Source organism: Genypterus blacodes, unplaced genomic scaffold (genome assembly GCF_046128005.1).
Source record: "Genypterus blacodes isolate CSIRO-AG114 ecotype Tasmania unplaced genomic scaffold, CSIRO-AGI_Gbla_v1 ptg000019l_1, whole genome shotgun sequence".
Classification (NCBI taxonomy): Eukaryota; Metazoa; Chordata; class Actinopteri; order Ophidiiformes; family Ophidiidae; genus Genypterus; species Genypterus blacodes.
The window spans coordinates 2,087,970-2,115,449 of NW_027466832.1; the positions used below are offsets into that span (position 1 = coordinate 2,087,970).

The 27,480-nt window shown below is 41.2% G+C and overlaps 1 protein-coding gene across 1 annotated transcript; it reads left to right on the plus strand.

The window, feature by feature from the left end:
* Positions 1–857: 857 nt before the first annotated feature.
* b4galt6 (UDP-Gal:betaGlcNAc beta 1,4- galactosyltransferase, polypeptide 6) lies at positions 858–25,033 on the plus strand. The gene is made up of 9 exons (XM_076141655.1): positions 858–1,517; positions 4,573–4,689; positions 5,923–6,036; positions 9,114–9,238; positions 9,864–9,980; positions 14,809–14,996; positions 17,691–17,813; positions 18,461–18,562; positions 19,682–25,033. Exons 1-9 carry the CDS (start codon positions 1,403–1,405, stop codon positions 19,827–19,829), a joined length of 1,149 nt encoding a protein of 382 aa, XP_075997770.1. The 5' UTR covers positions 858–1,402; the 3' UTR covers positions 19,830–25,033.
* Positions 25,034–27,480: the final 2,447 nt, after the last annotated feature.

Below are 27,480 nucleotides of genomic sequence, written 5' to 3' on the forward strand. Positions count from 1 at the left end.
TATCAACTCTCCTCCTCCTCCTCTCCTGCACTGTCCATCAGCAGGTTCACACACCCAATGGTACCAAGAGCAAATGCCTTTATGCGCTGTAGCTTCTTCCCCACTGGCCAAATAGAGCTTTGAAGCCACAAGGCTGTTAAGAGTTTTGTTTCTGAGTGATTGTTCATGAAGTCCAGCTATTTTGGCCAGTACTGAATGAACAGTACTGAATTGCTCTCATTTGCACACACCATCTTGTTGGGCACAAGCCCAAAATGGTGATGATGATGTGAAGCGATTGAAAGAGAAAAAAGAGTCTTTAATAAGGACAGCACCACCTTGTACAACATTCAGTCCCCCTGCTATTACACTCGCCTCACATGCAACTTCCTGAAGTAGAATTAATTATTATTACATTTTCTAATAGTCCACAATGGTGGTTATCACGTGTGTCAGGATTTAAATATCATTTATGAAACGCTCTCTGTAAAGTAGACCCCATTGTTTTGCAAATGGCTTTTAGTAAAATGTGACAATAAACCATCCATATTACCCAAATGTAATCTAAATGTGAAAAATAACAAATCAAACTGTGATGTGTGTTCGTTTGTTATGTCAGGTTTATCTTTTTTCTGAGTCTGTCTGTCTGTCTGTCTGTCTGCCTGTCTGTCTGTCTACACTCCCCTTGTTTGTGTCGTCGCCTCCTGCTGGTGGAAAACATTCTTGATTCCTTGCAGTATCCGAACTTCGGTTTCCATGGCGATGCGAGAAGGTATTACGCCCACCGGAAACGGTGTTTGTGGTGCCAGCAGAAAATGAAAAGGAGCCAAACATCTTTTTTTTTTATATTGGAGATTTCAATCAAATTCCATCACGTGCAGATGTCTGGTGTGTGGCACTGCGGTCCGCAATCACTGCAGGGCCCCCCGCGTACTCTGATGGACACCGGGATCCGTGCTTAGATGAAGTAGAGCGCCGACCCGACCGGCTGTGAGCAGACTGGCAGCAGGCACACCGGTCCCCTCCACCAGCAGCCTTCAGTGTTATCGATAAAAAAGCCTCAGTGGCGACACGCACACCATGGAAGATTCACCAAGACCGTTCTGAAGTAACTAAGTATTATAGCTTAGTATTTGGCCGTATGGTGACGTTTGTGAACATGGCAGGCCGGCGGTGGTCCGCGGGGCTCGCTGCTGCCTGATATTAACGCCACGCGCCTGCTTTTTCCATTTGGACCTTTCTTGGCAGGGGAAGCGGTCCGGCTACTCCCGCTAGCAGTAGCGCACATCCAGGGGCTTGACGGTGCACTTTTTCCAGGACCGCAACATTCACGCTGTTGGGAACCAAAACGAGGACCTTTTTTTAAAACCAAAGGGCATTTTATGGGATTCATATCGGCAAAGAGAAGAGGGCCTAAGCCAAAATGGTGAATTGGAGGCGACTGCTGCGAAGGTCCAACCGATCATTTTTGGCCTTCATATTTTTCTTCTCCATGTCCACCACTTGTCTCTACTTCATTTATGCGTCTCCTGGAATTGGTTAGTTAAAATTGATTTAAGGTAAAACCTTTACGCCAACTTATTTACAGGGTAACGGCTAAAGTGATTATGGTAGGATTTTCTCTCACTCCAGCCTCTGTCACAGCCCACACTAAGATCATGTGGATAGCTAATGTGAACCTGCAGGCTAAGTAGCCCCACAGCCACTTAAACCTTCCCCATGTCATTTTTCTGGCTTAACTTGATTGGATATGCGCTGCTTGGTTGGCCAAGAGTAAACGGAGTATTGCCGTGTGTGCATATATAACAACCTCATTCGGTTAGTTTGATGTTGCTTTTCAGGCTTTGCTTGCTTGTGAATGAATGAGCCACTTGGAAAGGAAAGGTGGGCATACACTGCACCAGTGCAGTATCCATCTAGTGAGGCGCATTTAAGTTTTCAGTGTTTATCCCATACAATGTGTTGTATGAAACAATGATATGGCATGCATGGGACACAGGATACACATTTATAGGCTCCCAGGATTACAAAATCATATTCATTAGATAGAGATAGATAGATACTTTAATGATCCCAAACTGAGAAACTGGTACATCTATTCATCCTAAAAAAATTTGTACAATTTGGTCATTCCCTTACCATTGGCTGACAGACTTGCAGTAGTTAATTCTACACACTGGTAATATTAAATAAAACCACATAGTGTGTCTGGTGTGAGAAGTCACTAGATTCTTGCCATGAAGACAATACAGGTCTGATGGTATAATATTTGAATACCCTTCCTGCGCTATGACCAGACTGTTGAAATGTGGAAGGAACACCGCAATCAGCATTGTGTAGATATAAAATACATGTCAAAATTTGATTGAGTCCTTTCAAAGCAGAATATGTATTCCAAGACTCTTTAGTGGTGCTTACTGTTTGTGTTGATGCTTTGCCAGGTTGGTATTTATGGATTTCAGGTTTTGTTGCCACATTGCTGTGATGATTACATGCTATTTTGGAATGGTTGTTTGGTGACAGGTACAGCACAGTGGCTTGAAGGGTGTCCCAGCACAATCTGATCCAGACTTTTATTGGCCTGCATGTTATGTTGGATAATGGGTGTAAAGTGATTTAGGGTTAGATTAATTGATTTAACATTCTTTTGCGTCTGCTTTGTATTGTTTGGTCTGGGTTGTACCCGATGCTGCATCCTAACCAAAGGTGTTCATCATGGTGCTGAAACAGTCCATTGTAATAATCAATCATTTTAATCAGGTGTAGGTACCACCCTCTGCAGCTTTTTCAGTATGATGGTCTGCTTTTTTTCTCTTTTAAATATTGAAATCAGTATAATGAAAACATTTTTTAAGATCACCTGGAAATCTCTAGAGTTTGTGTTGAATTTATCTACCATTATGAAATAACAAAAAAAGCAATCACTATTTAAAACATTAATGAAGACAATAATTACTTGTAGCCTGACCTGGCAAAAGTACAAAAGTGTGCCCACACCCCCCTCCTTCACTGTCTGGAATGGAGATAAGAGAGAAAAGAAAGTGAACATGTGTGGTGTAAAACATTACATGTACATTTGTAATTGTGTGGGAAAGTGCAAAAAGATGAAGTAACATCTGTTATTGTTAATCATTTATCTCTGTTTTCATAATCAATGGCTGTGAATGGTCAATGAAAAATGAAACTCCCCTCCTCATGATGGTAATACTGGTAGGATTAAGCCTCGCCTTCCAGAGACCACTGAAGCACACTGTGGGCTTAAGATAAGACTTATCATGTTTGAGCGCTGTCCTGTTTACCGATTCACATCCCCTCTGAAGTTGGTGTGACTTAGGCTACATACTTTTGCAAACTCTGTTCAAGTGTCTTTTCAAAATGTATCTGTGTTGTTGTGGATGTGGTCTTAGTTGCCAAGATAGAGAATTCTGTTGGGATGGGATTTAAAAAACAAAACTGACTCATTGAAAATAGTCAGAAATATTATCCTAGTAATCGAGTCAACAAAACATGCTTTTGTGTAGACTGTGCATTATTAATGTTCAGAAATTAGCCCAGGTCCCTGAGGGATGTCCTGCTCTGTGATAATAGCGAGGAGGGCCAGTGTTACATGGCTGCTTTGTCCTGAATGCACTTTTAGCTGCTCCAGTCAGTGACGACAATCAATTTAACTCCTCATGTAACTAACTTCTTTGATTTGATATACAGAGATGTGAAAAGGTTATTTTACTCCCTCCTGATTTCTACTATTTGTGTATTCCATAATAAACTACATTATGTCAGACGTTCAACTAAATCTAACAACCATAGAACAAAGGCAAGTAACAGCAATATAAGTTTTAAATGATAATTGTATTTACAGAAACAAACAGGATATGTAACACAGCTAGGCCTGTGTGAAAAAGTACTTGTGCCACCCTTTAGCAGCTCCAACTCCACCCAAACATATTAGCTGGTATGGTGACTGGTGAAGGTTCTGGATATCAACATGGCTACATTTTCATTTTTATGAGCCCAAGCATTGTATATGTTAGTAAAATGGTTGGAAAACACAAAATACATGGAAAGTCAAAGGAAATTGTCTTGTTTAAATGCAATGAATACATTAAAATAGACTTCATATATTGTTGTGTAATTCTTAACACATTGCAAGCAAATGATTGATTCCACAAACCAACAGAATACTGGTACCAGAATGTGTATTACACAGCCTTGAGTCAGTCTATGTATAAACTACAGCAAGCAGGCTACAGGCTAAAATAAAAATGAATATTTTCTTTAATCGTATCATGATCGCCAACCACGTCAGACTGTGTTGATTGAAGCATACTGTGGCCATTAGCCTACAATCTCACGTACAGCTGGTGTGCTTTTCTTCTTTTTCACAGAACTCTTTTTTACAGAACTATAATAGAGCCTGTATGTGAGATTTTGCAACAGTATTGCTAATTTATACTTCTCAGTGTTAGTAACTGCCGAGTAGAGTAGTTAGTAGTTGTCATGATTTAACGACAATGTCAGAGTTTGATCTCTGCATGAAGCTTGACTTGTCTACATTTTCTCACCTATGTTTCTTTCTTTCCATTATTCTTTCAGCCAACACATACTTCTTCATGGTGCAGGCTCAGGGCATCATGTTAAGGGACAATGTCAGGACCATTGGCCAAATGATCCGATTGTACACCAACAAGAACAGTACGATCAATGGCACAGGTGAGTGCTATAGTAGTGGATACACACGCGCAAGCCACTAGTTTCATAGCAGTGTTGCTAAATGTTATTGGCATGCTTGTCTCTGGTGGTGTTGCTATATCAATGGACTTTGTTGGTGGAGCAACTTGAGCAGGGCCTGCCTGCTGAGATCTTGGAGTTTCTTGGCAGAAACGGTTATAAGATGAGTTGCAATTGTGGTTAAAAGTTTACATACACTTATTAAGAACATGTATGTCATGGCAGTATTGAGTTTCCAACAGTTTCTACAACTCTTATTTTTCTGTGATGGATTGATTGAAGCACATAGTTCTTTTTCACAAAAAAACATTCATGAAGTTAGGTTCTTTTATGACTTTATTATGGGTCTACTGAAAATCTGCTGGGTCAAAAGTATACATACAGCAATGCTAATATTTGGTTACATGTCCTATGGCCAGTTTCACCTCAGTTATGCACTTTTGGTAGCCATCCACAAGCTTCTGGCAAGCTTCTGGTAAAACCTTTGACAACTGCTCTTGATAGAATTGGTGTAGTTTAGCTAAATCTGTTGGCTTTCTGACATGAACTTGTTTCTTCAGCGTTGTACACATGTTTGAGTCAGGACTTTGGGAAGGCCATTCTAAAACCTTCATTTGAGCCTGATTTAGCCATTCCTCCACCGCTTTTGACGTGTGTTTGAGGTCATTGTCCTGTTGGAACTCTCAACTTCGTCCAAACACCCAACCTTCTGGCTGATGATTTTAGGTTCTCGTGAAGAATTCGGAGGTAATCCTCCTTCCTCATTATTCCATTTACTTTCTGTAATGCACCAGTTCCATTTGCAGCAAAACAGGCCCAGAGCATATTACTACCACCCCAATGCTTGACTGTAGGCTTGGTGTTTTTGGGTTAAAGGCCTCACCTTCTTCTGCTATACACACATTTCTGGTCATTGTGGCCAAACAACTCAATTCTTGTTTCATCTGACCACAGAACTTTCCTCCAGAAGGCCTTTCTTTGTCCATGTGACAGCAACAAACCTCAGTCGAGCCATAAAGTACCGCTTCCGGAGCAAGGGCTTCCGCCTTGCACGGCAGCTTCTAACTGCCTGTGTTTTTTTTTGGTAGTGGTTCTTCAACTCGGCAAGACTGAATGGTGTTAAGATGGCATCAAGTACAACTTGTCGACCAATTATCCACACCCACGCTGTCCTGCTTTTTGTAGCACGTCTGATGTCTGTTGTGTTTGCTGCAGACTATCCTGATGGGAGTAACTCCAGTGAATTCTTGGTCCAGCCAACCACATACCTCCCTGAGAACTTCACCTACACTCAGAACCTCCCCTGCCCTGAGCGATTACCTTCTATGAGTAAGTAAACACACAAAAACGCATAGCCTGTTTCAAATAGAGCTTAATATTATATCTTATAACCAATAATTCAATAACTTTATATTGGTTATATGGTGATTAAGGTCAGGACCATGTCACAGTAAATGTTTGCTTTAGTTTGTTCACATCTATTTTTTTTGTTTGCAATTTGTTTTTATTGAAGCAGATATTGTACATGACATTGTGCATACAGGTGTAGGGAATTTTGGAGATCATTTTTTATATAGAAAGAGAAGAGGGAGAGAAAGAGAGAGGGGAGGAAGGTTGTGAAATGCAAAATAAAATGATAAAATAAAAAGGAACTGATTTGTGTTCTGGTAATCAGTCACTGGTCTGGCATAGCCTGTAGATCTGTGAAATAGGAGAGGAAAGGTTGCCATCTCTGATAGAATTTATCAGTGTGGTTCCTCATAGTGCATTTGATTTTCTCGAGTCTAAGAAAGTACATTGTATCCTTAAGCCATTGTGAAATAGAGGGAGGGGTGAGGGATTTCCAATGTAGGAGCAGGCGTCGCCTGGCAAGCAAAGAGGTAAACATGATGATTTCCTTTTGTGGGGTGTTAAAACGGTGTAGGTCATACGGAGTACCGAAGATGGCAATATAAGGGGAGGGTTGAATTTGTATTCCCAATATGGTGGACAGTGTGTTGAAGTAACCCGCCCAGTAGTTGAAGAGCCTGGGGCAAAGAAAAAACATGTGGCTTTAGTTACAGTGAGGCATCGAACATCTATTACATCTACGTCTGTGTACATTTCGGCCAATCTGGATTTAGAGAAGTGGACCCTGTGCACGACCTTGAACTGGATGAGAGCGAGATGGGCACTGGATGAGGCAGAATGCAGATTGCGTATGATATCGTCCCACCAGTCTATGTCCAGATGGAGTTTGAGTTCAGTCTCCCAAGCAGCCCGTGTTTCGGGTTAGATAGGTCCCGAGGTCCAGAATACGGCTGTAAATCTCAGATATGGTCCCACTTGGGGGAGTCCTGAACGATAGCAGGTCTTCCCACATGAGTTGAGGGGGAGGGGAGGGGAAGTTTTGGAATTGGCTGCAGGCAAAGTGTCCTAAGCAAGTACTTAAATAATTGGTTAGCAGGTAGTCTGTGTTGGGTTGACAGCTTGGAGAAGCTGTTGAAACTGCCATCAAAGTACAGGTCAAGGAAACATTGTATGCCTTGGAGTTGCCATGCTGAGAAGGAAGAGTCCAAGAATGAAGGCGGGAACAGGTGGTTGTTGCGTACTGGACCCAGGGGGGAGGCGTTTACGAATTTAAAGTGTTTCCTGAATTGGTACCAAATCATTAGAGTATAACGAACAACGGGGTTCTTAGTGTATTGGGAGATCTTGGTTGGGAGGGACGAGTAGATCAGGGCAGTGGCGGAGGAGGGGAAGGAGCACGATTGGGCTTCAAGCCTGCACCAAGGTAGCTCAGGGGAATTCACCCAGTAGCGGAGTTTGTCAATGTGGAATGCCCAGTAATAGGATTGGAGATTTGGCAGGGCGAGACCCCCACTGAACTTACATCTTTGTAGTAGTGGTTTGCGGATCCTTGGAGGCTTCGCACCCCAGGTGAAGGCGCTGATCATTTTGTCTAAAGAGTCAAAGAAGAGTTTCGTAAGGAATAGAGGAAGCGATTGAAACAGGAATATTTTCACCCTTACCACCTCCAATCCAATCTACACAGAGATCAGAGTTCAGCTGGTCTCATACTGAACACATACTGGTCTGACTAAGAGAAATGTTGAACAGCAGACCAATCATTTCCCATGAACTTGATTCTCTCTTCTAGGCGTTTTGATCGACGTTTGTTTCATACAATACCTAGTGGCGCTCCTGCGCTTTTAAATGCTGTCTCGCACACCCAGATCAGATGTTGTTTGAGATAGCTATGAGGCATGACATCCGGTTCCTGCCTGAGATTTCAAGGTTCAGCAGTCAGGCTTGTAATCGACACTCTAGAGATCTAGTGTAATGCGTTCTATCTTGAAAAGTAAGTTTTGAATTAAGGTTTTGTCCAATTAATCGGTAGAAATATGAATTATAAAACACATCTTAGCCTTCCAAAAGAGGATTGACCACTACTGACCACTTGGGACCCTCCGGTTCCTAGCTGAGTCCACTATGGACTGAGCTGCTGCCACCCCAGCTACTGCCCGTCATACCCAGCTGGAGACCAGGACCAAGACAGGATAAACAATAACTTCACAGGATAAATAGTTTCATTTCACGTTTAATTTACGACCACCTGCTCAGCTTCTATTTAAGTCAAACCAACGAACAATTCAAGGAGTCACTCGTTAAAGGATGCTCCCGCGTAGTAACGTTGCGTTAATCTGCTCGTTGCTTCCTGACATATACGAAGGGTATATTGTGATTCTGGTATACTCTGGTGGGAATTCATTCAATTAGAATGAATAGAATATTTGTGGGTCTAACTTATTAAACACGCTTGTTGTTATTAAGTAGATAGTAGATAGCTATTAAACACACATGTACAATATATACAGTCATGTCACTGAGTGTTACGTCAATCAGTTTACACTATCCAACCGCTCTCAGTATGTGCCGTAGAATGCGTGTAATCTGGCCAGTGGTTATTCTTAAGCAATATAGCGCCCTGTTTGTGTAATCTAGCCTGGTATAATTTAAGAACGTATACTTAATGCCAAATTAATCACAAATTCCCACACTGATATAATGATAAACTAAAAACTTCTTATTTTAAGCAGATAATTGGCAATCTGTTTAAAGCACAGGTGTCAAACTCAAGGCCATGTCATTTTATGCGGCCTGCAAGAGCAAAATAAACGTCTATGCCGCTTTTAAGCGTGCGTTGTCCATAAACTACATTTCCCTCAATGCATGACGATTTTGTGACCTGCGAAGTGAAGGCATCCCGCCACTTAAATGCAGCGTTTCCACATCAGCAGTGTTCTTATTATATAAGGTATTTTACATTCCTGTACTGAAGTGATTTAATTAATCAGATGTTTAGAAAAACATTTGCAGCAAGACTCTTTATGGGCCTCTCTCTCTCTCTCTTTCTCTCTCTTCAGAGGGTGTAATGGAAGTTAACATGACAGAGATCCCCATGGAGGAGATGGAGCTGAAGTTCTCTAAGTTGTTTGACATCGAGTTTGGAGGCCATTGGAAACCTAAGGACTGCAGACCTCGCTGGAAGGTGTGTTTGGCTATTTTATTAGTTTTAGGTGTTATATATTGCACAAACCAATGTGAGCACACTCTTCGTTACAGATGTGAATTCATTATTATATTATATTATTATATAGACGTTTATACACCATAGAGAAGGTGCTATGAAATAACTCACAATCACAACCTTTTCATATCTCTGATTTACTGTTTTTATTGATAACTTATCGATAATTACACTTAAATCCCTTAGTGACAGCTGCTTTCCTCATGTGCTCTCATTTGTAATTTCACTCAATTTTTTTTTTTTCCAATTCCATTCTGCTGCTTTGTCCAACAAAAACTTTTTTTTTCTCATGTCCATCTTGCCCATATACTTGAATTTCTTTTACATCTTGGGATCAGACGACGCCATTCTGTATTGGGGCCTACAGACCTGGCAAATGAATGACTATTAACCCCGAGAATGCTTTCAACTGACGAGCAATGTCAGTCATGAAGTTCAGATGTAAATTACCTGACAATCATTTGAAAACAAAATGTATGCCTAGGATGAAAATAAAATAATATAACAAAGATATAGACAAAGAAACCAAACAGACCATGTGTGGCTACACTCCATTCTTATTGTAGTGTTTTTGCTGCTGGTGTAGGTGGCCATCCTGATTCCATTTAGAAACCGGCATGAACATCTACCAATCCTCTTCCAACACCTCATCCCAATGCTGCAGAGACAACGTCTACGTTTTGCCTTCTACGTCATTGAACAGGTACTCATTGTTTGTGAGTGTGTGTGTGTGTGTGTGTGTTACTTAAAATTGTATTCCAACCTCATTCTATGGTGGTTGTTGAAAAGCATTATGTACAATGTAGGAAATTGCTAATTTACCTTAACACCTTTGTACGGTGGCTGAGAGAGCTCCCCGTATGCATAGGAAAACCGAGACCGTACATACCTGAATCTGAAGAGACACACCCAACATTAATTGAAACTCTGCAAATCAAAGAAACACAAAGGAAATGACAACAACGCAACAGAAATGTATGACAGCCCAACGGAACTTTGTCGGCGGGATACAGCGCACCTGTGGGAAAAGAAAACACTTGAAGTAAGTATGTTTTAGCTTAAGCTATGATTGAATTTGTATGCAATCGGATATATTTGTATTTGTAGTGTCAGGGTTGCTAACTGTCCAATATAGCTGTTATATAGAAATGTAACTTGTTGTAGTCAATATGAAGCCCAGCGGAAGTAAAAACCGGGAGGGATTTGCTCAGTGGGTAGTGCTTCCGCTTGGGAACCGGAGGGTCGCCGGTTCGAACCCCTGCCGAGTTGCCCCTGAGCAAGGCACCGAACCCTCAATTGCTCCCCCCTCTGCGAAGGGTGGTAATGTAATGTAAGTCGCTTTGGATAAAAGCGTCTGCCAAATGATCGTAATGTAATGTAATGTAATGATTTCTATTTTCTAATGTAAATGAAGTATTAGGCAAGTGTGAACAAGAGTAGTAGTGATTATTTACAAGTTGATATATAGTTCTAATATTTTCATTGATGGGACGATATACTGTGATGTTAGGATCAGCACTTCAACTCTCTATTAATTTGCACAATTTGTATCATTACTAACCATAGTGGAACGGTGTAAACAGTCAACAATGTTATGAGTTTACCGGAGACAAATATTTGTGTGCTGAATAGATGTGTTTTTTGTTGAATTGTTGCCAAAAATTGCCCTGTGTTACTTGGACTTTAATTATGGTTATAATTTGTCATAATCTGCTGTTGAGAACATTTTGGGTTATTCAAGTGTTCCGTTTAGGTATGTTTATGTGGTTCTGGTGCCTGCCTATATATTGATTGCCCATGTGAGCTACATGTCAAGCATGTCTGCATTTCCAGTGTCTGCAGATGCCCGCCACCAGTTTGATGACCTCATAATTGCAGTTGATGAACTCTGTTCTGTTTTTCTAAAATGAAGAACTGAGACAGCATTTCTTTTGTCTGTTTTCTGTCAAGTGCTTGGACGGCATTTTTTGGCATGTGAATTGGGCTTGTAAAAATATGTGTTTGGTTGCAGCCAAAAAAAGGGAAATTTGGCAGACTCATCAATCAAATTCATCAACTGATTCATCATCTGGCACTGCTCCTGGGCCTGAAGAACGATGAAAAGAGGTCATCTACAATACATATGACGAATATGATGTAGTTAACTGCATCATGGCTGCGTTTAGGAATTACAGTTAGACAAAGCCATTATTTTGGTTGTCCACACAGCACAGAATGTTGTTTATCTTTAATTTGAGGGCATTTACATCTAACCAGTGTAGGAATCACATCCATTATTGGACAAAGCGACCCAATTTTAGAAGCTGAAATGTAATTGAACAATTAGCAGCGCAGCTGTACCATGGTCAGCTTTGGGTTGTTCTATCATGAGTTGCATATAATCTGATAAAGGGTAAGGGGTTTATGTCAAATTTGGCATTTGCATTTGGAGACATACCATGTTGTTAAAAATGTGCCAAAATCTGAAAGCAGTTTCAAGAGGAGGCGCAAACTTGTCCAAAATCGATCCATGATTGGCTCCACAATATTGACAATACATGCCTTAAAAAACAAATGTGAGTTGTCTTGTATTATAAAAAAAAATTAAAAAAACGTAGGCTACAACATTTTTTGTTCTGCCAATAGAAATATTAAAACTACAGTATATCAACTTAAAAGAAAAAAAAAAAGCATACTTAATTTACATTGCAAAACATCTTCCCTGTTTTTAGGACCGCTTGGCTTCATATTAACTACAAGTTCAATTTTGATGTAACTGTATAATGGATGGTTAGGATTTGTCTGCCTGGGGGTATGTAAACAGCTGTGTTTATGGCGCAGCTGAATTCGCGAAGGACCGCCTTCTACCTCCTGCGGGAATTCAGCTGCGCTTTTATTGTTGTGGGCCGCTACAAAGGAAAGTTTTGCCCAAATATTACCAGCACATCAACTTTCCTTCCCGTGTTGATCAGACTCGACCATTGCTACTCCCAATTGCGGAACAGCTACAAACCCCTCCCCCGTGCTAAGCACTTGGCACGGTCGTCTGCCTACAACTCAGGGGACCTGGAGGCCTTGAGGAGATCCAGATACGACCTCCAGAGGGCCATCAGGAATGCCAAAAGGTCCTACAGGGAAAAGCTGGAGTCTGTTTACCACAGCCCTGACTCCAGACGCATGTGGAATGGTTACGTTCCATCACAGGCTACGAGGGGAGGAATAGCAGTGATGCCCCACCCGCCGCCTCTCTCCCAGATGAGCTCAACACCTTCTACGCACGGTTTCAGGCGAGCAACAACACTCCTGCAGTGAGGCTAGCTGAGGACCAGGACGACTGCACTCTGTCCCTAACCATGACTGTCGGATGAGAGCTTTCAAAAAGGTAAACCCACGGAAGTCTCCAGGGCCAGACGGCATTCCAGGCCGTGTCCTCAGAGCGTGTGCCGACGAGCTAGGGAGGGTATTCACTGCTATCCTCAACCTGTCTGTAGTTCCCACCAGCTTCAAACAGACCACCATAGTCCCTGTACCCAAAAAAAACGCCATTACCTGCCTGAATGACTACCGCCCTGTAGCACTGACATCCACCATCATGAAGTGCTTTGAACCGCTAGTCAGAACCCACATCTGCTCCACCCTTCCTGACACCCTGGACCCCCTTCAATTCGCCTACCGGCGAAAGGGATCCACCGACGATGCCGTTGCCCTGACTGTGCACACCACCCTTCCCACCTGGATAAGGTGGACACACGTTAGGATGCTGTTTGTAGACTACAGCTCAGCATTCAACACAATTGTGGGCGCCAAGCTAGTCTCAAAGCTCAGGATCCTGGGCCTCAGCGTCCCTTTGCAACTGGATCCTGGACTTCCTGACGGGCAGGCCCCAAGTGGTGAGAATGGGTTACTTAACCTCTTCCGAACTGACCCTGAGCACTGGAGCCCCCCAAGGCTGCGTACTCAGCCCCCTGCTATACGCCCTGTTCACATATGACTGTGTGGCCACAAGAAGTTCCGATGTCATCAATAATTTTGCTGATGACACCACCATCCTGGGTCTCATCTCCAACAACGATGAGACCGCCTACAGAGAGGAGGTCGGTGCCTTGACAACCTGGTGCCAGGAAAACAACCTCTCTCTCCACGTTGGCAAGACTAAGGAGATGATTGTGGACTACAGGAAACGGCAGGAGGGGCACGCCCCCATTCACTTCAATTGGGCTGAGGTGGAGAGAGTTTCCCATTTTAAATTCCTCTGTGTACACATCAGCGACGATCTCACCTGGTCTAGACATTCTGTCACGGCTGTGAAAACTGCCCAGAAGCGCCTATACTTCCTAAGGAGACTCAAGAAGTTTGGCATGTCTACCAAAACTCTCTAAGAGGTGTACCAACTTCTACAGGTGTGCCGTCAAGAGCATCCTCAAGTGCAAGGCATCTATCACACAAGATGCCTTAGGAAAGCACGGAAAAAGACCACAGCCACCCATTACATGGACTGTTTACCCTTCTGCCATCTGGTAGGCGCTACCAAAGCATCCGGGCACGGACTACCAGACTCAAAAACAGCTTCTTCCCCCAGGCCATCATGCTCCTCAACCAGTGACTTTGCACTCCGTCATCATCTGGTCTGGTCTTATTCCATTTTTCTTTTTTGCTTACTACTTTTTCACAAATGAACAATTTGCACTAAATTCAATTTCTATATGCTGCTGTCGATGTCTCGTCACAAAGAATTTCAATGTACAGCATGACCCTGTGTTTTACTGTGCAACTGACAATAAACTTGAAACTTGAAACCCTGACACTACAAATACAAATACATTTGATTGTATATGAATTCAATCATCAAAATAATATAGCTTCTACTAACTTTATTTGTTTTCCATTCCTCCATGTGCGCTGTATCCTGCAGTTTAAGTTCTGTTGCGTTGTCATACAACTACATTGTGTTGTGGACTGCTTTTGTTGTGTTTGGTTGTTAGATGTTGACGTGCGGCCTCGGTTTTCTAATGTTAATGCGGTGAGCTCTCTCGACCTTTGTTTGGTGTGCATGAGACAAACTATTTCAGTACTTCATTTCGACAGGATAAACGTTCACTCACACCAAACAAGTGAACCCTAGTCTGCCATAACTTGGTGGGCCCGGTCTGCTTCCAAATTAACCTTGGTTTAGTCTATTACCGGTAAGAACACATTTTACTATAGACTAGTCTATTTTAGCCTTAGTAAACATTTGGCATATTATCTGTTTGAGTGATTTGAACCCTGACATTCAGCTAACAAAAGCATTGCAGTTTGATGCACTTCCTTTTAATGCAATCTGAAACAAAATCTAATAAAATAGATGCAATGTAACAAGAGTGAACTCTGTTGCCTGAAGTACAAGTATATAAATAAAGAGAAAAGGGTTCATCACTATGCTCATCAATACCTGGATCACAGTATGATGGTATACCCATATATCTGGTGTGTGTATGTGTATATATATATATATATATATCTAAGCTCATTTGCATTATTAGTCACTGGATAATGTATGTGTTTGCTGTTAGAGTGGGAGCCAACCCTTCAACAGAGCCATGCTCTTTAATGTGGGTTTCCTGGAGGCTATGAAGGACTTGGACTGGGATTGCTTGATCTTCCATGATGTTGACCACATACCTGAGAACGATCGCAACTACTATGGCTGTGGTCAGATGCCGCGCCACTTTGCTGCCAAGCTGGACAAATACATGTACATGTGAGTCTGTCCGCGGCTGGGGTTACTGGGTACCAGAAATGAGCATTAATCACTATCTATATAAATTGTACATTATCTGTGTCTCAGAAGATGACGTTTACAAAAACTAATTGTAGTTTCAAAATATGCAACACTGCCCTTTAACATTGTTTTTTACAAGTGTTTTTAAGCAGCACAAATCAGTTCATTCCTTTTGTCATGGTTCCATATAAAGCATTTCAGATCAGGCATTTTTTATGTTTGCATAGATCATCCTTAAATTGGCAAGTAGGAACAAGTAGATTGACTCACGGCCGCTGGAGGTTGTGAGAACATAGCGCAGTAGTGTGAGCGCAGAGTCCAGGATGGCATCAGTGATGTTGATGTGTGATCGCATAGGGTAAATACAGTTTTTACAGGATAATGTCAAACAGCATTGTAGGCTTCTACAAATCACATCATAGGCTGTGGTAAAGAGAAGGAGAGAAGAGTAAAACAAAAAAAAAACAGAGAGGTCATCCCACCCGCAGACCCAACCCAACCCTGCAGTCACACAACCCCGCATCCATACAACCCCGTTCTGGCCCGCCTGGGATGTCAAATAAAATGAAAAGATAAAAAGGAACTGTTCGGTGTTCAGGTTTTCTGCAATATGAGATTTAAGATAAGATTGTCTGATCACATGAAGTCACACACAGTCACACATCATTTGAAATTGGTCTTGGGCCCCATTTACACACACACTCACTGACTCACTCACTCACTCACGCATTACAGAGGGCAGGGCAGCCATGATGCGGCGCCCCTGGAGCTTTTTTTTGGGGCCTTGCAAGTCAGTCAGTCAGTCAGTCTTAGATGCATGCTTTTAAAGAGACATAACTGTCTTCAGTAGAGTCATGTTTCCCAAAATGGTTAGTTTGGGGACAATGTTGCTCAAGATGGTAGAGCAGTCATCTTGGAATCAGAAGATTCTTTGTTCGATTTTGGGCTCCACCTAGAGAAATCATGATGCTCCTGCCACACCAGCCACATGCATTGCAAACAAGGTGTCAAATCCACCTCCATTAATAACACAAAATAGATCTATATTAAGGTATTCACCAGTGAGGACTTGGATGCTGCTTTACAGATGAAGCGTGATTTGGAAAACACCAAAGCATTCTACACTGCACTTGTACACACAGCCCTTTCTTTTTTTTCTTTTATTTACATATGTCCATGTTTTTAATAATTTTACATCAATATCCTTCCACATGAGTTATTTGCTTTGGTTGTGGAACATGGGACAGTTATCAAAATTTATTAAGATGTTCTGAAGTGACAGTCAACCTGAGATTAACATATCAACGTTTAGGAGCAGAAAGTTCTTTGTCATCCACCTTGAACAGATAGAAGACAGGATTCCAGGTCAGAGAGCCCTGAATAATCATCGTGTTTTATGGAGACTTGTGTCATCCGCATAAGAAGGGAAATATATGCCAAAACAGGATCAGATTTCCAAGTGGAAGCGTGTAAATTGAAAAGAGTATTGGAGTGCCACACTTTACCTGATAGAGAGATCTAGACCAAGAAACACCCAAGCTTTGATCGAGAAGGATGACAACAGAGGCTACACCACAGTCAGAAGTAAGGAGTAGATCACTTAAGTCAAAGTGGTTTCGGTGCTATGATATGGCCTAAAACTGGATTTATATGGCTCAAATAACAGTGTGCTAAGATGAACGTCAACTGGCCAGATGAACGTCAACTGGCCAGCTATGAAACGCTCAAGGTTTTTGGAAAGGGAAAGAAGGTTTGAGATGGGTGCTTCTGTGGGCCTGGTCTAGTAAGGCAAGGCAAGGCAAGGCAAATTTATTTGTATAGCGCATTTCATACACAAGGCAATTCAATGTGCTTTACATGATTAAAACATTAAACAGTTTAAAAATCAACATTATAACATAAAAACATTTAACAGAATTTGAGGCTTTTTATCCAGATTGAACATGTCCTTGAGCCGGTGGCTACAGCAGTGACGTTAACGGCTGTGGCCTTGGGAACACCCACTATTCTTATGTTGTTGCGATGCGAACTGGATTGAAGGTCTTAACATCTAACTTAGGCCTTTTTCAAACCTGTAGTTAATTTGCTTTGTTCTGATTCTTAGAATAATGTTAACCAGCAATCTTTGATTGCATTTGTGTTCACAAATCAAGATTTAGGGGTGGTCCAAGATTTATAAACAAACTCCACACAGAATTGACAATTACCTGGAAAATATTTTGTCTGTTGCCGAGGCAAAATCACAAAAAAAAAAATCGAAAATGTTGCATCAGTATTTAGCTATGGTACATTTTTAAGATCATTTTATACATACAGAAGGGACGACAAGAGAACTAGAGACAAAAGAAATATAAGAGATGAAAACGGTGAAGAGAAAGGATGTGTGATGTACATATGAATTAAGGCAAAGGGATAATAAATAGAGTGACAGCAACCAACCATAGCCATCAAAGATATGTTGAAATGACAAGAGAATAGAACTGTCTATACTCAAATGACAGCTAGTGGGATGATCTCATAAGCGCAGTTGTGTTGACACTTCTGATCAGAAGATGCACCGCTTCAAGTCACTTTCTGTGTGTTGTTACTCATTAGCATACAATCCATGTCATTGGGGTATTATAGCTTCTTGTTCTGGGGTTACATTTTTACACGTGTTTACTTTTTCCCCAGTGTTCCATACAGCGAGTTCTTTGGTGGCGTCAGTGGACTCACTGTGGAGCAGTTCCGTAAGATTAATGGATTTCCGAATGCATTCTGGGGCTGGGGAGGAGAGGATGACGACTTATGGAACAGGTTAGCTTGTTAAAGGAGAATTTACAGGGAACTCAGAAATTGCCTTTAAAAGGCCTTTAGTGTGGCTAAAATTGTTGCCACTATTCAAGAATGCGTTTTCAAGAATGAAAAAGCAATTTTCTCTGGAAAAAAGTTTCAACTGACAAAAGTCATTGTCAGTTCTATTAAATATTGAATAAAGACTGGTGGATGCCACTTTGGTTTGGATTTTTCGATGTAACATAAAAACATACCATAATTAAACTGTAAATTATATTAATATGTTACACAAATCAAAAGCAAAGTGTCAGTTGTATTCAATATTAAATAAAGAATGGTAGATGGCAATTACATTTGTCAGTTCCAATTTATTTCAGAGATTGGGTTTTTTGAAGGGGTGTTTGGATTGGTAGAAATTATGCATTTGTGTGTTCTAGGCTGTATAATGATGATGCTTACAAAAATGTATAGGTTGTTCAAACCATATTTGAGAACCTAACACAGTTCTTTGTCTCCTCTCATTTGCCTCTGTCTCTATGTGTAATCCCAAATTGGCTTGAAGATTAATTTTAGCTGCACAGTACATTCCCTTTCTCCCTCCTTTAAGTTATGCGTTTAGGTTAAATAGAATATTGAATCTGAACAGAAATTGCATTATTGTCTTCCAGGGTTCATTATGCTGGTCTGAATGTCACACGCCCAGAAGGCGAGATCGGCAAGTACAAGTCAATTCCTCACCACCACAGAGGAGAGGTGCAGTTCCTGGGCAGGTATGAACAAACCACAGTACTTGAGAATCAGTTATTTGAACTAAACTGTCTGTGCAAGATGAATATATTCATAAATAAACGATTACCAAGAGGGAAACGTCACACCTTGCATTTCATTGTTTAATCCATCAGTTCAACCTCCTTTTTTTAAATGCAGTCTTTCAGGAAAGATCGCTGTGCCTAGATTAAGGTTTTTGATAGTCAAGGAGGGAAATCAAACTAAATGTGTTTAAGGAAGGATCTTTAATTAAACTACATCAACGCCTACTCGTACTGTCTTTTAAAGCACATTTGTGAAATGAACTAAGCAATTGTTTTGTTGTTTTATTCAGAGTAAAGACTAGTTAATTCTTCTTAATTGATTGGTTGCGGATATCATCCGTGTCATCAGTGCTGATATCCTGTTTTTGTGGGCTGGAACCTTCAACTTCTAGTATTAGATCATCCTGTCATAGGGATTCAACACACAGACAAACGTGTTCACATCCACACTCCCACTTAAAGTAATGCAGAGTTTCCAATTCACCTTCAGTACATACTATATGTTTGGACTGTATGGGGGGAAACCAGTGAACATGGAAGAAATTAAATGCGTTGCAAGCGCAGCTGAGAAAATACACACTCCCATTTGCAATTCTGATTTTCTTCTTTAACTTTTTCAATATTTACATATCTTATACACATCTGTGTACACACAGTTTAATCTCTACCCAGTCAGGGTAGATTCTCTCCACAAGGTTGATTTGAGTTGACTGTTTGAGGATGTGGGAAAAGCCCTCGACTGACCTGTCCTCAGAGTATCCTTTCTGCTTTTGTTTGTTAGTAGGCTTTGGTGTGGTGAAATCCACACTGACAACCACTGATGCAAGAACATTAAAATTACTTCACCCACACGCTGATATGTGTTTGCCGCTCAACGCAAGTGGCAAGTACAAACTAGTGAATGCTGCACTGGTAGCAAAAGTAGTCCCGACAAGTAATACACCTTGTTGGTTGCCTTTAAAATGCTACATCATGGCAATGTTATCAAGGGTGGCCAGCGGGAGATGTGCTGATCTGGATTGAGATGATTGTTGTATATGATGTTGTACATAATGTTATGAAATGTTTCATTTATAGGTATAAGCTTCTGAGGTATTCCAAAGAGCGGCAACACCTGGACGGCCTCAACAACCTCCACTACAGCCCACTTATCTCCCTGAGCGGCCTCTACAAGAACATCACAGTGAACCTGTACCCTGAGCTGGCCCCCATTGCAGACTATTGAACTGCCCAGCCCCCCCCCCCCCAGGCTTTCAGAGGCAGCGTTGTTTCGGAGGGGTGGAGGTATAGGCTGGTGGGGGAAGCGCACCGTCTAATGCTGACAAGAAAAGAAATCCAAATGATCTTAAAATTACAAGGCAGTGGCAGTTTTCTTAAGTGTGTGTGTGTGTGTGTGTGTGTGTGTGTGTGTGTGTGTGTGTGTGTGTGTGTGTGTGTGTGTGTGTGTGTGTGTGTGTGTGTGTGTAATGCTGCATGTCTTTTTGTCAGCTGGCTTATTAAGTAAATTTCCATTCCTCTTGGTTTAGATCAGAGGAAACAGCATCTCAGCTCTGATGTTTACTGCAAAGCCTTAATGTGGCAGAACCATGGCCCGGCCCGGCCCGGCCTGGCTCAGCCCTGCTTTTCTTCTGGTGTACCAGTGTTATCTTTGAAGCCAACAGTATTTGTATAATTTTTTAATACCATATCATTTTGTTATGTGACAGTATGCCTTTTTATAGAAAGGGATTGGAGGTTGACACATTTGTTAGTGATAGACATCTTTATTTAAATATTTATTTGCTCTGATTCAGGATGTTTTGAAGCACTCCTGTCACTCAAGTGTTTGCTGTTTGTTTTGCTGCACTGCTGCTGAATCCGCATGAACATGTATATACTGGCCTCATGAAGCTCAAACACAGATCTGTACATACCGGCCTTTTAATGCTGGGGCATATTACAGTGATATTCCAGTTGGTTTGAATTTTATTTTGGCAGCTACCTTCTTTCATAAGAATAAATAGGAGTGAGTGTTCCCTGCAGGTAGAAGTTCAAACAAAAATACGCATAGGACCTTTGGCGTTAAAAAACCTAACCAAATTTCAAGATTGGACAGCATCTTTTGCATGCCTTAATTTTATTTTGTTTATCCGATTTCCTAATAAGCTTAACTTATTTCATCAGTTGAAGATGTGTATGTTTTATTTTGCCTTCAGGCGTCTTAAGGAGAGGCATTTCTCTCTGAGGTGCACTGTGTGAAGAGAGGAGGCTTCTCCTCGCTCATAAGAGGTCGTGATGGAACGTTCTGATGGTTCTGCTGCTGGCAGAACTGTGTTTAGAGAACATGCTTTCAGTACATGGCACCGGTCTAATGTGAGTTTATTTGGATGTATATTTTTGTCTTAGATGTATTTTTATTTTTTTACTCTGTTCTGTGCTGGACCATAAGACGAAGCTCTTCATTGTACTGTACCATGCACTAAAGCATGGGAATCCGGCTGGACGCTGTGTGTGTCTGATGTTTTTTTCTAACCTTGAGGCGTCGGAATGAGAGAACCTTTGCTGATGCTGCACTCAGCTGAAGCTAAAGCTGTTCTTGAATGGCACTATTTGAATCTTGGGCAGTGATAACTTTAATATCTTAAAGCTTAGAGCACTGAAAACATAGACACAAAAGCACATTTCTGACCAGTTCTCTACATAGCTTCTAGTTATGCCAATGTGTTTTATGTATGAATGTTCCTTTGATTGTATGTTAACTATAGCCGTTTTACACCTGGACCATATTTTCTCTTATTCTCTGTCATGGCCATCAATTTGATCTTGTCTGTTGCTCTTTGGTGTGGCGCTCTGGTCCAGACTTTAAGGCTCAAAATAAAACCTGACAGTAGCATAAACATGTTTGTCAAAAGACAGACATGATACACATGCTTAAATTCCTGTTCACACATGGGGCCATCTCAAGTATCATTTTTTCTTTTCACAAGACTTACACTGATGTTGGTTAGAGCAAACAATGTGTTGAAACGGCATGGTTTCTGTGTGTGTTTTTTGTTTGCGCTCATAAATACCTTGTCTGGCAGTTTATGCGATTTTGCTCACAGTCAATGGGTATTGGGGAACAAAAATGATCATAGTGTCCTGGTCTTGAATGACCAAAGTGTTAATAGTCAGACAAGCACTGCAAAAGCATTTTAAGCCACTGTGAATGAATCCTCCTGTGATCTGGATCCCTCTGCAGGGTCCTGTGTAGCAGTTAAGGCCACAGTTTGCTTCATCTGACACACCAGTTTGGCAGGTGATGGAGTTGGACACCTCTTTTCCACCAGCCAATTCGGGGAGGGGGAGGGGGAGGGGTCTGTGCACAACAAAATTTGTCATTGACTGCACATCTGCCATTTGAGAAAAGTAAGAAGGGCCAAATTTTTCTCTTTAAGCGCCCCTACCCCCCCAGTATATGCTGTTTCCCACATTTATATGATTAATAGTGTTGAGACACACAATATGTACACATACACTTGATTATACTGCAAGTATCTTTTTTCTATGCTTTGTCAGAGTAACCGACCTGTGTAGATTTTTGACTGCAGACCAGATTAATAGGGCATGTAAACATCTTAATGGGAGTGTGCCGTCTCCACGTACATTTCGCAATTACACAGCATTTCATGTATACTCAATGTGACGGAATCCTGTTGAGTCCTTGTATATGTATGGCTTTATCACAGCCACACTATCACCTCCTTCCCTCTCTTTGACAGCAGGTTTCTCTCCACCTCCTGAGGTTTGCAATTGGAAAGAGGAGAATGGCATTTACCTTCAGATACTGTCAGATGGGCTGCATTGGTGAAAGCATACTGTGTCCTTAAGAAAACCTGTTTTTTTTTAATGTTTATTTTTTTCTGAACACCTAAATATTGCACAAGTATCAAGGTCCCTAAAAAATGTAAGTAAAAGGTTTTGTCATGGCTGGTCAAGTTTGTTTTCCAAGAAAAACACAACAACTTCATTTTGCATGAGTTTACCTGTACACACATGTGTAGGAGGTTAACAAGAATCTAAATGTCAGACATGAGTTGCTCTCACCTGTCGTCATTGCCCTCTTTCCTATGTCCAAGCCCACAATTCCTTCCTAAATACTTCAAAATGCTCTTTGAATGATAACGGACATCGTGATGTTTCAGCCATGACTTTGCAGTGCAGCACTTCTGCAATGATGTTTGATAGCAGAAAGTATATGATGTATGTAATAATTGACAGATTTTACTTTCAGGCTCAGATTGAGAACGCAAGTATTGTCTGTGGCTTTGGAAAGGTTCTCTATAAGATAGAGGAAGTCGGTAACTATTGCTGACGAGGCAGAGTGGGTACCAGAGACTGAATTGGCCCTGAAAATGTAACCTGATGCAAACCTGCCATCTTGTGTATTGGGCTGAATCTTACAAAACCATAATTGGTAACATTTGAATGCTAGTGTAGTTGGATGATTTCATATTAGCGTCCGACCTGCCTCAACACAGAGCATAGAGTTCTAAATCTGAACCCAGCTAACCCGTCAAAATTCTATTTTGACAAAACAGAACCTGAAACAACCAGTAGGCAACCGGGAAAAAACTCCTCTTTCTTACAACAGCGTGTTTCATCAACTCACTTCAGTTTCCCTTCACCAACTTCAAATACAGTCACATTTTCCTTTTGACTCTACCAATTTATATTTGCCTTGTACATACTGGGGAGGTCGGCTCTTTCCTTCTCGTTCCCTCAGTTTCTTGCCATACACTAGAGACTTAAAGCAGTGACAGCTGTGGAGCGCTTCAGTGACTGGAAATTAGATCTGGATTCTTTTGTGCATGTGGTAACTTGACCTCTCGGCATAGTGTGTAGATCTACTATCTATTGTATGTTTGTTTGTTTTTGTTAATCTGCATGAAACATGCAGTTCTGATGACTTCTACACAAATCAAACTAAAGCGCACAGATCTATGTGATGGTCACTGTTTCAGTCTCACACCTGTGGCTGCATGAGGTTCCACAGAATCTGAAATTTTTAACCAAACCTACGGCAACAAAGTAAGGGACCATCACAAATGAAAGAAATCTAGCAGGTTAAGAGGTTAGGAAGTTTTAACGGACTGGTTTGTCAACCGACAGTGGAGGAGATGCGGAGGCCAGAACATGCTGCATGTAGCACTTTAGGTCAGGCAGTGTGAGGTTCTTAATCTGTCTGGTCTCTTTTATGTGATTCTGTGTTTCATGATGCTGAGTCTCTGGCTGTGATCGTTCTTCCACAGTTTTCGGAGTCAGATTCTCGAAGCAGTTTGATGGGTGGTCCATAGTATCCGGTGAGGCATGTACTGAACCGTATTCATTGTTTGATTTGCCAGGACTTTTATCATGACATTTGAGTATTACAGTTTTTATTTGTGCCTTGAGTTCTTTCTTTTTACCTACATTATAATAATAATATAGATTATTATTATTATTACTATTTATTGAAATGTTTTACCCGCTAATCAAGTCAGACTGAAATATTTGATGACACCTGGCTGAATGTGTATGCAAAAGTTGACAGTTTCTTTCCATTGTGTATGGTTGCCATAATATGTAGAGTCAGTTGCAATTCTTTGGGCCACATTTTTCATGTGTACTGTATATGTCCACTAACTTGTGGGTGCCACCTGCACATTTTTACAGGGCACTAGTCGTTGAAGGTTTATTTAATTTGCTAAGAATTTCCCGCACAAGATTTAGTGCGTACAACAACTCGGAGCACAAATTGCTGACGCTGTAAGGCCAGTTCATAAAGCAATTTGTCACAGAGAAGCTTTACTGCAGCCAGCTCAAATTATTTCTATTATCATTCTTCTCTTTGCATTTTAGTCAAACTAAGTTCCTCAGTGTGCAAATGTTGCAAAATTCTTTTTGTGAAAAGACTTTTTTCTCCTTTGACTTTGCTTAAAAAGTAAATAAACGTACTTGTTTGTTCCTCCAAACCATTTGTACCATTTGCTGTATGTTGGCCTCAGTATTAGCCCCTGATAGTCCCTGTTCTGCTGATGCGTGAGATTTATGAGTGGTGCAGGTCATATTTTACCCAGAGTGCTGTGTTCTGTTAATGTGATCACTGGGTTCTGACTCAAACCCTTTTTTTTTTTTTTTCAAATCCTTTAAAGAAAAAGGCTGAACAACCTTATGAAGAGGGTACTGTAGCACCCACTCCCATGCTCAACTACTTGATTCCTTTCTTGTCTGCCTCAATGGCTTGAGAAGCATGTGCCAGAGCCCCATTCCACTTCCACGCTCAGACATCACTGACTCTTCATGTCTAAACGTCTGCAGTCTTTGCTCAGCCAGTATACAAGTTGGAGTCTGCTGCTGAATGTTGAATGTTAATTTGTAATTATTTTTTTCTTTTACACAGAAAACAAAATAAACATTTCATTGCCATATTCTGGAAAAAACAACCCATATGTACGTCTCATTCATCCCCCCCCCCCCATTATTAAAGCAATATGTATTTATGCAAATGATTGCAGGGTTTATGTTGCTCATACCTGAGTGATTTAGGCACAAGGCAGTACAAATCTGAATTCACTGGGCTGACCCGCACAGTGTTTGTGATGATAATTTGATGGTTTTTCGTATATGTGACTCTGCGGTCGCATTGAGTAAAAAATGTGAATAAGGGGATTGCGAAATAAGTACAAATGTGGGAAATACTTGCATAAGAGCTGCAGATAAAAAGTTTTTGCTAGCATTTTTCTCCTTACACATTCCCTAATCTAGTTATTATGACAGATGATAATGGACACAAACTTGTTGTCAACACTTACATTGAAGGGATACTACAAATGGCAAGTATGCTGGTAAAACATCAAGCTCTGTACATGTGTCAATTGATCATTGTTGTAATCCTTCCAGCATACTGTGTTAATATGAACAGCAACTTGTCTATCACTCTAGTGCAGGGGTGTCAGGGGTGTCAAACTCAAATACACAGTGGGCCAAAATAAAAAACTGGGAGTCAGTCCATTTTTCTAGAAAAATGGACTTCAATTGGACTTTCCCTTCTCTCCAGATATATAATGATTAATTTTTTTCATATGGAAAGATACTACATTACATTACATTACATTACGATCATTTGGCAGACGCTTTTATCCAAAGCGACTTACATTACACTACCACCCTTCGCAGAGGGGGGAGCAATTGAGGGTTCGGTGCCTTGCTCAGGGGCACCTCGGCAGGGGCTCGAACCGTCAAACCTCCGGTTCGAGTACTAATGTAGTACTAATGTTTAGCTTAAACATTACATCTGGAACAAGCACAGCTTAATATTATAAACACATCGAAAAATGGATTTTCAAATAGATACATCAGTGGCATTTGTTTCTTTTATTTATATAAATAAAATAATTATTATGCCTCTCTATCTGTAACCTTTCAAGTTAATTTTCAATGGAAACCTTTTTTTCACAGAACAACAGAACGACCCAAATAAAATAATTTCCCTTGATGAAAATCCAGCAATTCAACTATTCTAGGTCAGGCAAGCCAAAAGTGCATAAAGAAAGGCTCAGTTTGCTACACACATACGCTGATGCACATAGATATGTGCTGCCAAACATAGAGAGCATTTGAGCAGCTAGGGGACGGAGTTGGGGGATTGTATCGGGGATAAAACTAGGAAAGTCATACTTAGACTTGAGCGTGTCACCACACTGGAGTTCAATCAGCTCCATTTGGACTCCAAACCGCGCACCACGTGCACGTTCCACGTCAATGGCAAACGGATTACTAAGCACTCCAAACCTACATTTCTGGGCTTCAAAGTCGGCCAATCGCCAGGTAAACTTGGCGCTGAGTACAAGTTTCCTCGCAGCATCCGAGTCTACCACAGGCACAACTTGGTTTGAAAAGCCCTCACCACAGCATACATGTCTGTGATGACACGGCCCCGTCCCTGAAGCTGCAGGTTGAGCATGTCACACAGAACGCACTCGTAGAGCATTCGGGGATGTGTTGTATTAGCGGTGCATGGCCGGCCAGATTTCTCCCGATATGACCAAGAGCAAGCCCTAAAGTCATTGAAACCAATGAGGCCTCATTGGATATGTTAATAGAAAACATGAATTCCTTATTATCTGATACTTTGGAGTCTATTGCTCCTCTAAAGTAAATGTCTCACAAGCTGGACAAATTGGCTCCCTGGTTCAAAAGTGAGATCCGTTTGCTTAAACAGGCCTACAGACGGCTAGAATGGAAGTGACTTCCGACCAATCTTGAAGTTTTTCAACTTTGTACCAAACGACTTCATGGAGGTTTTTATGAACAAGGTTGAGGATATAAAAGCATTAATTGACAATTCTACAATTCTACACTAGGAAAGCACTTTCAGATGTTGCCACTATGAGTCCTGTCCTGTACCTTAAAACTCAGACACATATAGTTGCCTCCTTCAAACCCACTACCTGTTGCTTGATCCTCTTCCTGCTAAAATTGTAAGGGATCTATGCCTGGTGCTTGGGGCCTCTTTTGCTTAACATTATAAATAAGTCACTCACCACGGGGGTTGTGCCTGCTGCTTTTAAAACAACGGTCATTAAACCTCTGTCAAACCCAAACACTCAATACAATTATAACCCCATGTCAAATCTTCCTTTCCTCACCAAAATTCTTGAGCGTCAAGTAGCAGATCAGCTTCACGGACTACCTGAGTCAAATTACCTATTTGAGCCGTACCAATATGGCTTCAGGCCCCTACATACCGTAGCACTGAAACCGCTCTGACCAAGGTTTCAGACTACCTACTTCTTACCTCTGATTCTGGTGCTATTTCAGTTCGAATTCTCCCTGATCTAAGTGTAGCCTGTAAGATTGTGGATCATAATATTCTA

Bases quoted from the DNA above. Each gene is read 5' to 3' on its own strand.
- b4galt6 (XM_076141655.1), top strand. From the start codon at position 1,403: ATGGTGAATTGGAGGCGACTGCTGCGAAGGTCCAACCGATCATTTTTG. The intron at 1,518-4,572 runs GTTAGTTAAAAT...TTATTCTTTCAG, and splicing joins TTATGCGTCTCCTGGAATTG to CCAACACATACTTCTTCATG. The intron at 14,997-17,690 runs GTGAGTCTGTCC...CTTTTTCCCCAG, and splicing joins CTGGACAAATACATGTACAT to TGTTCCATACAGCGAGTTCT.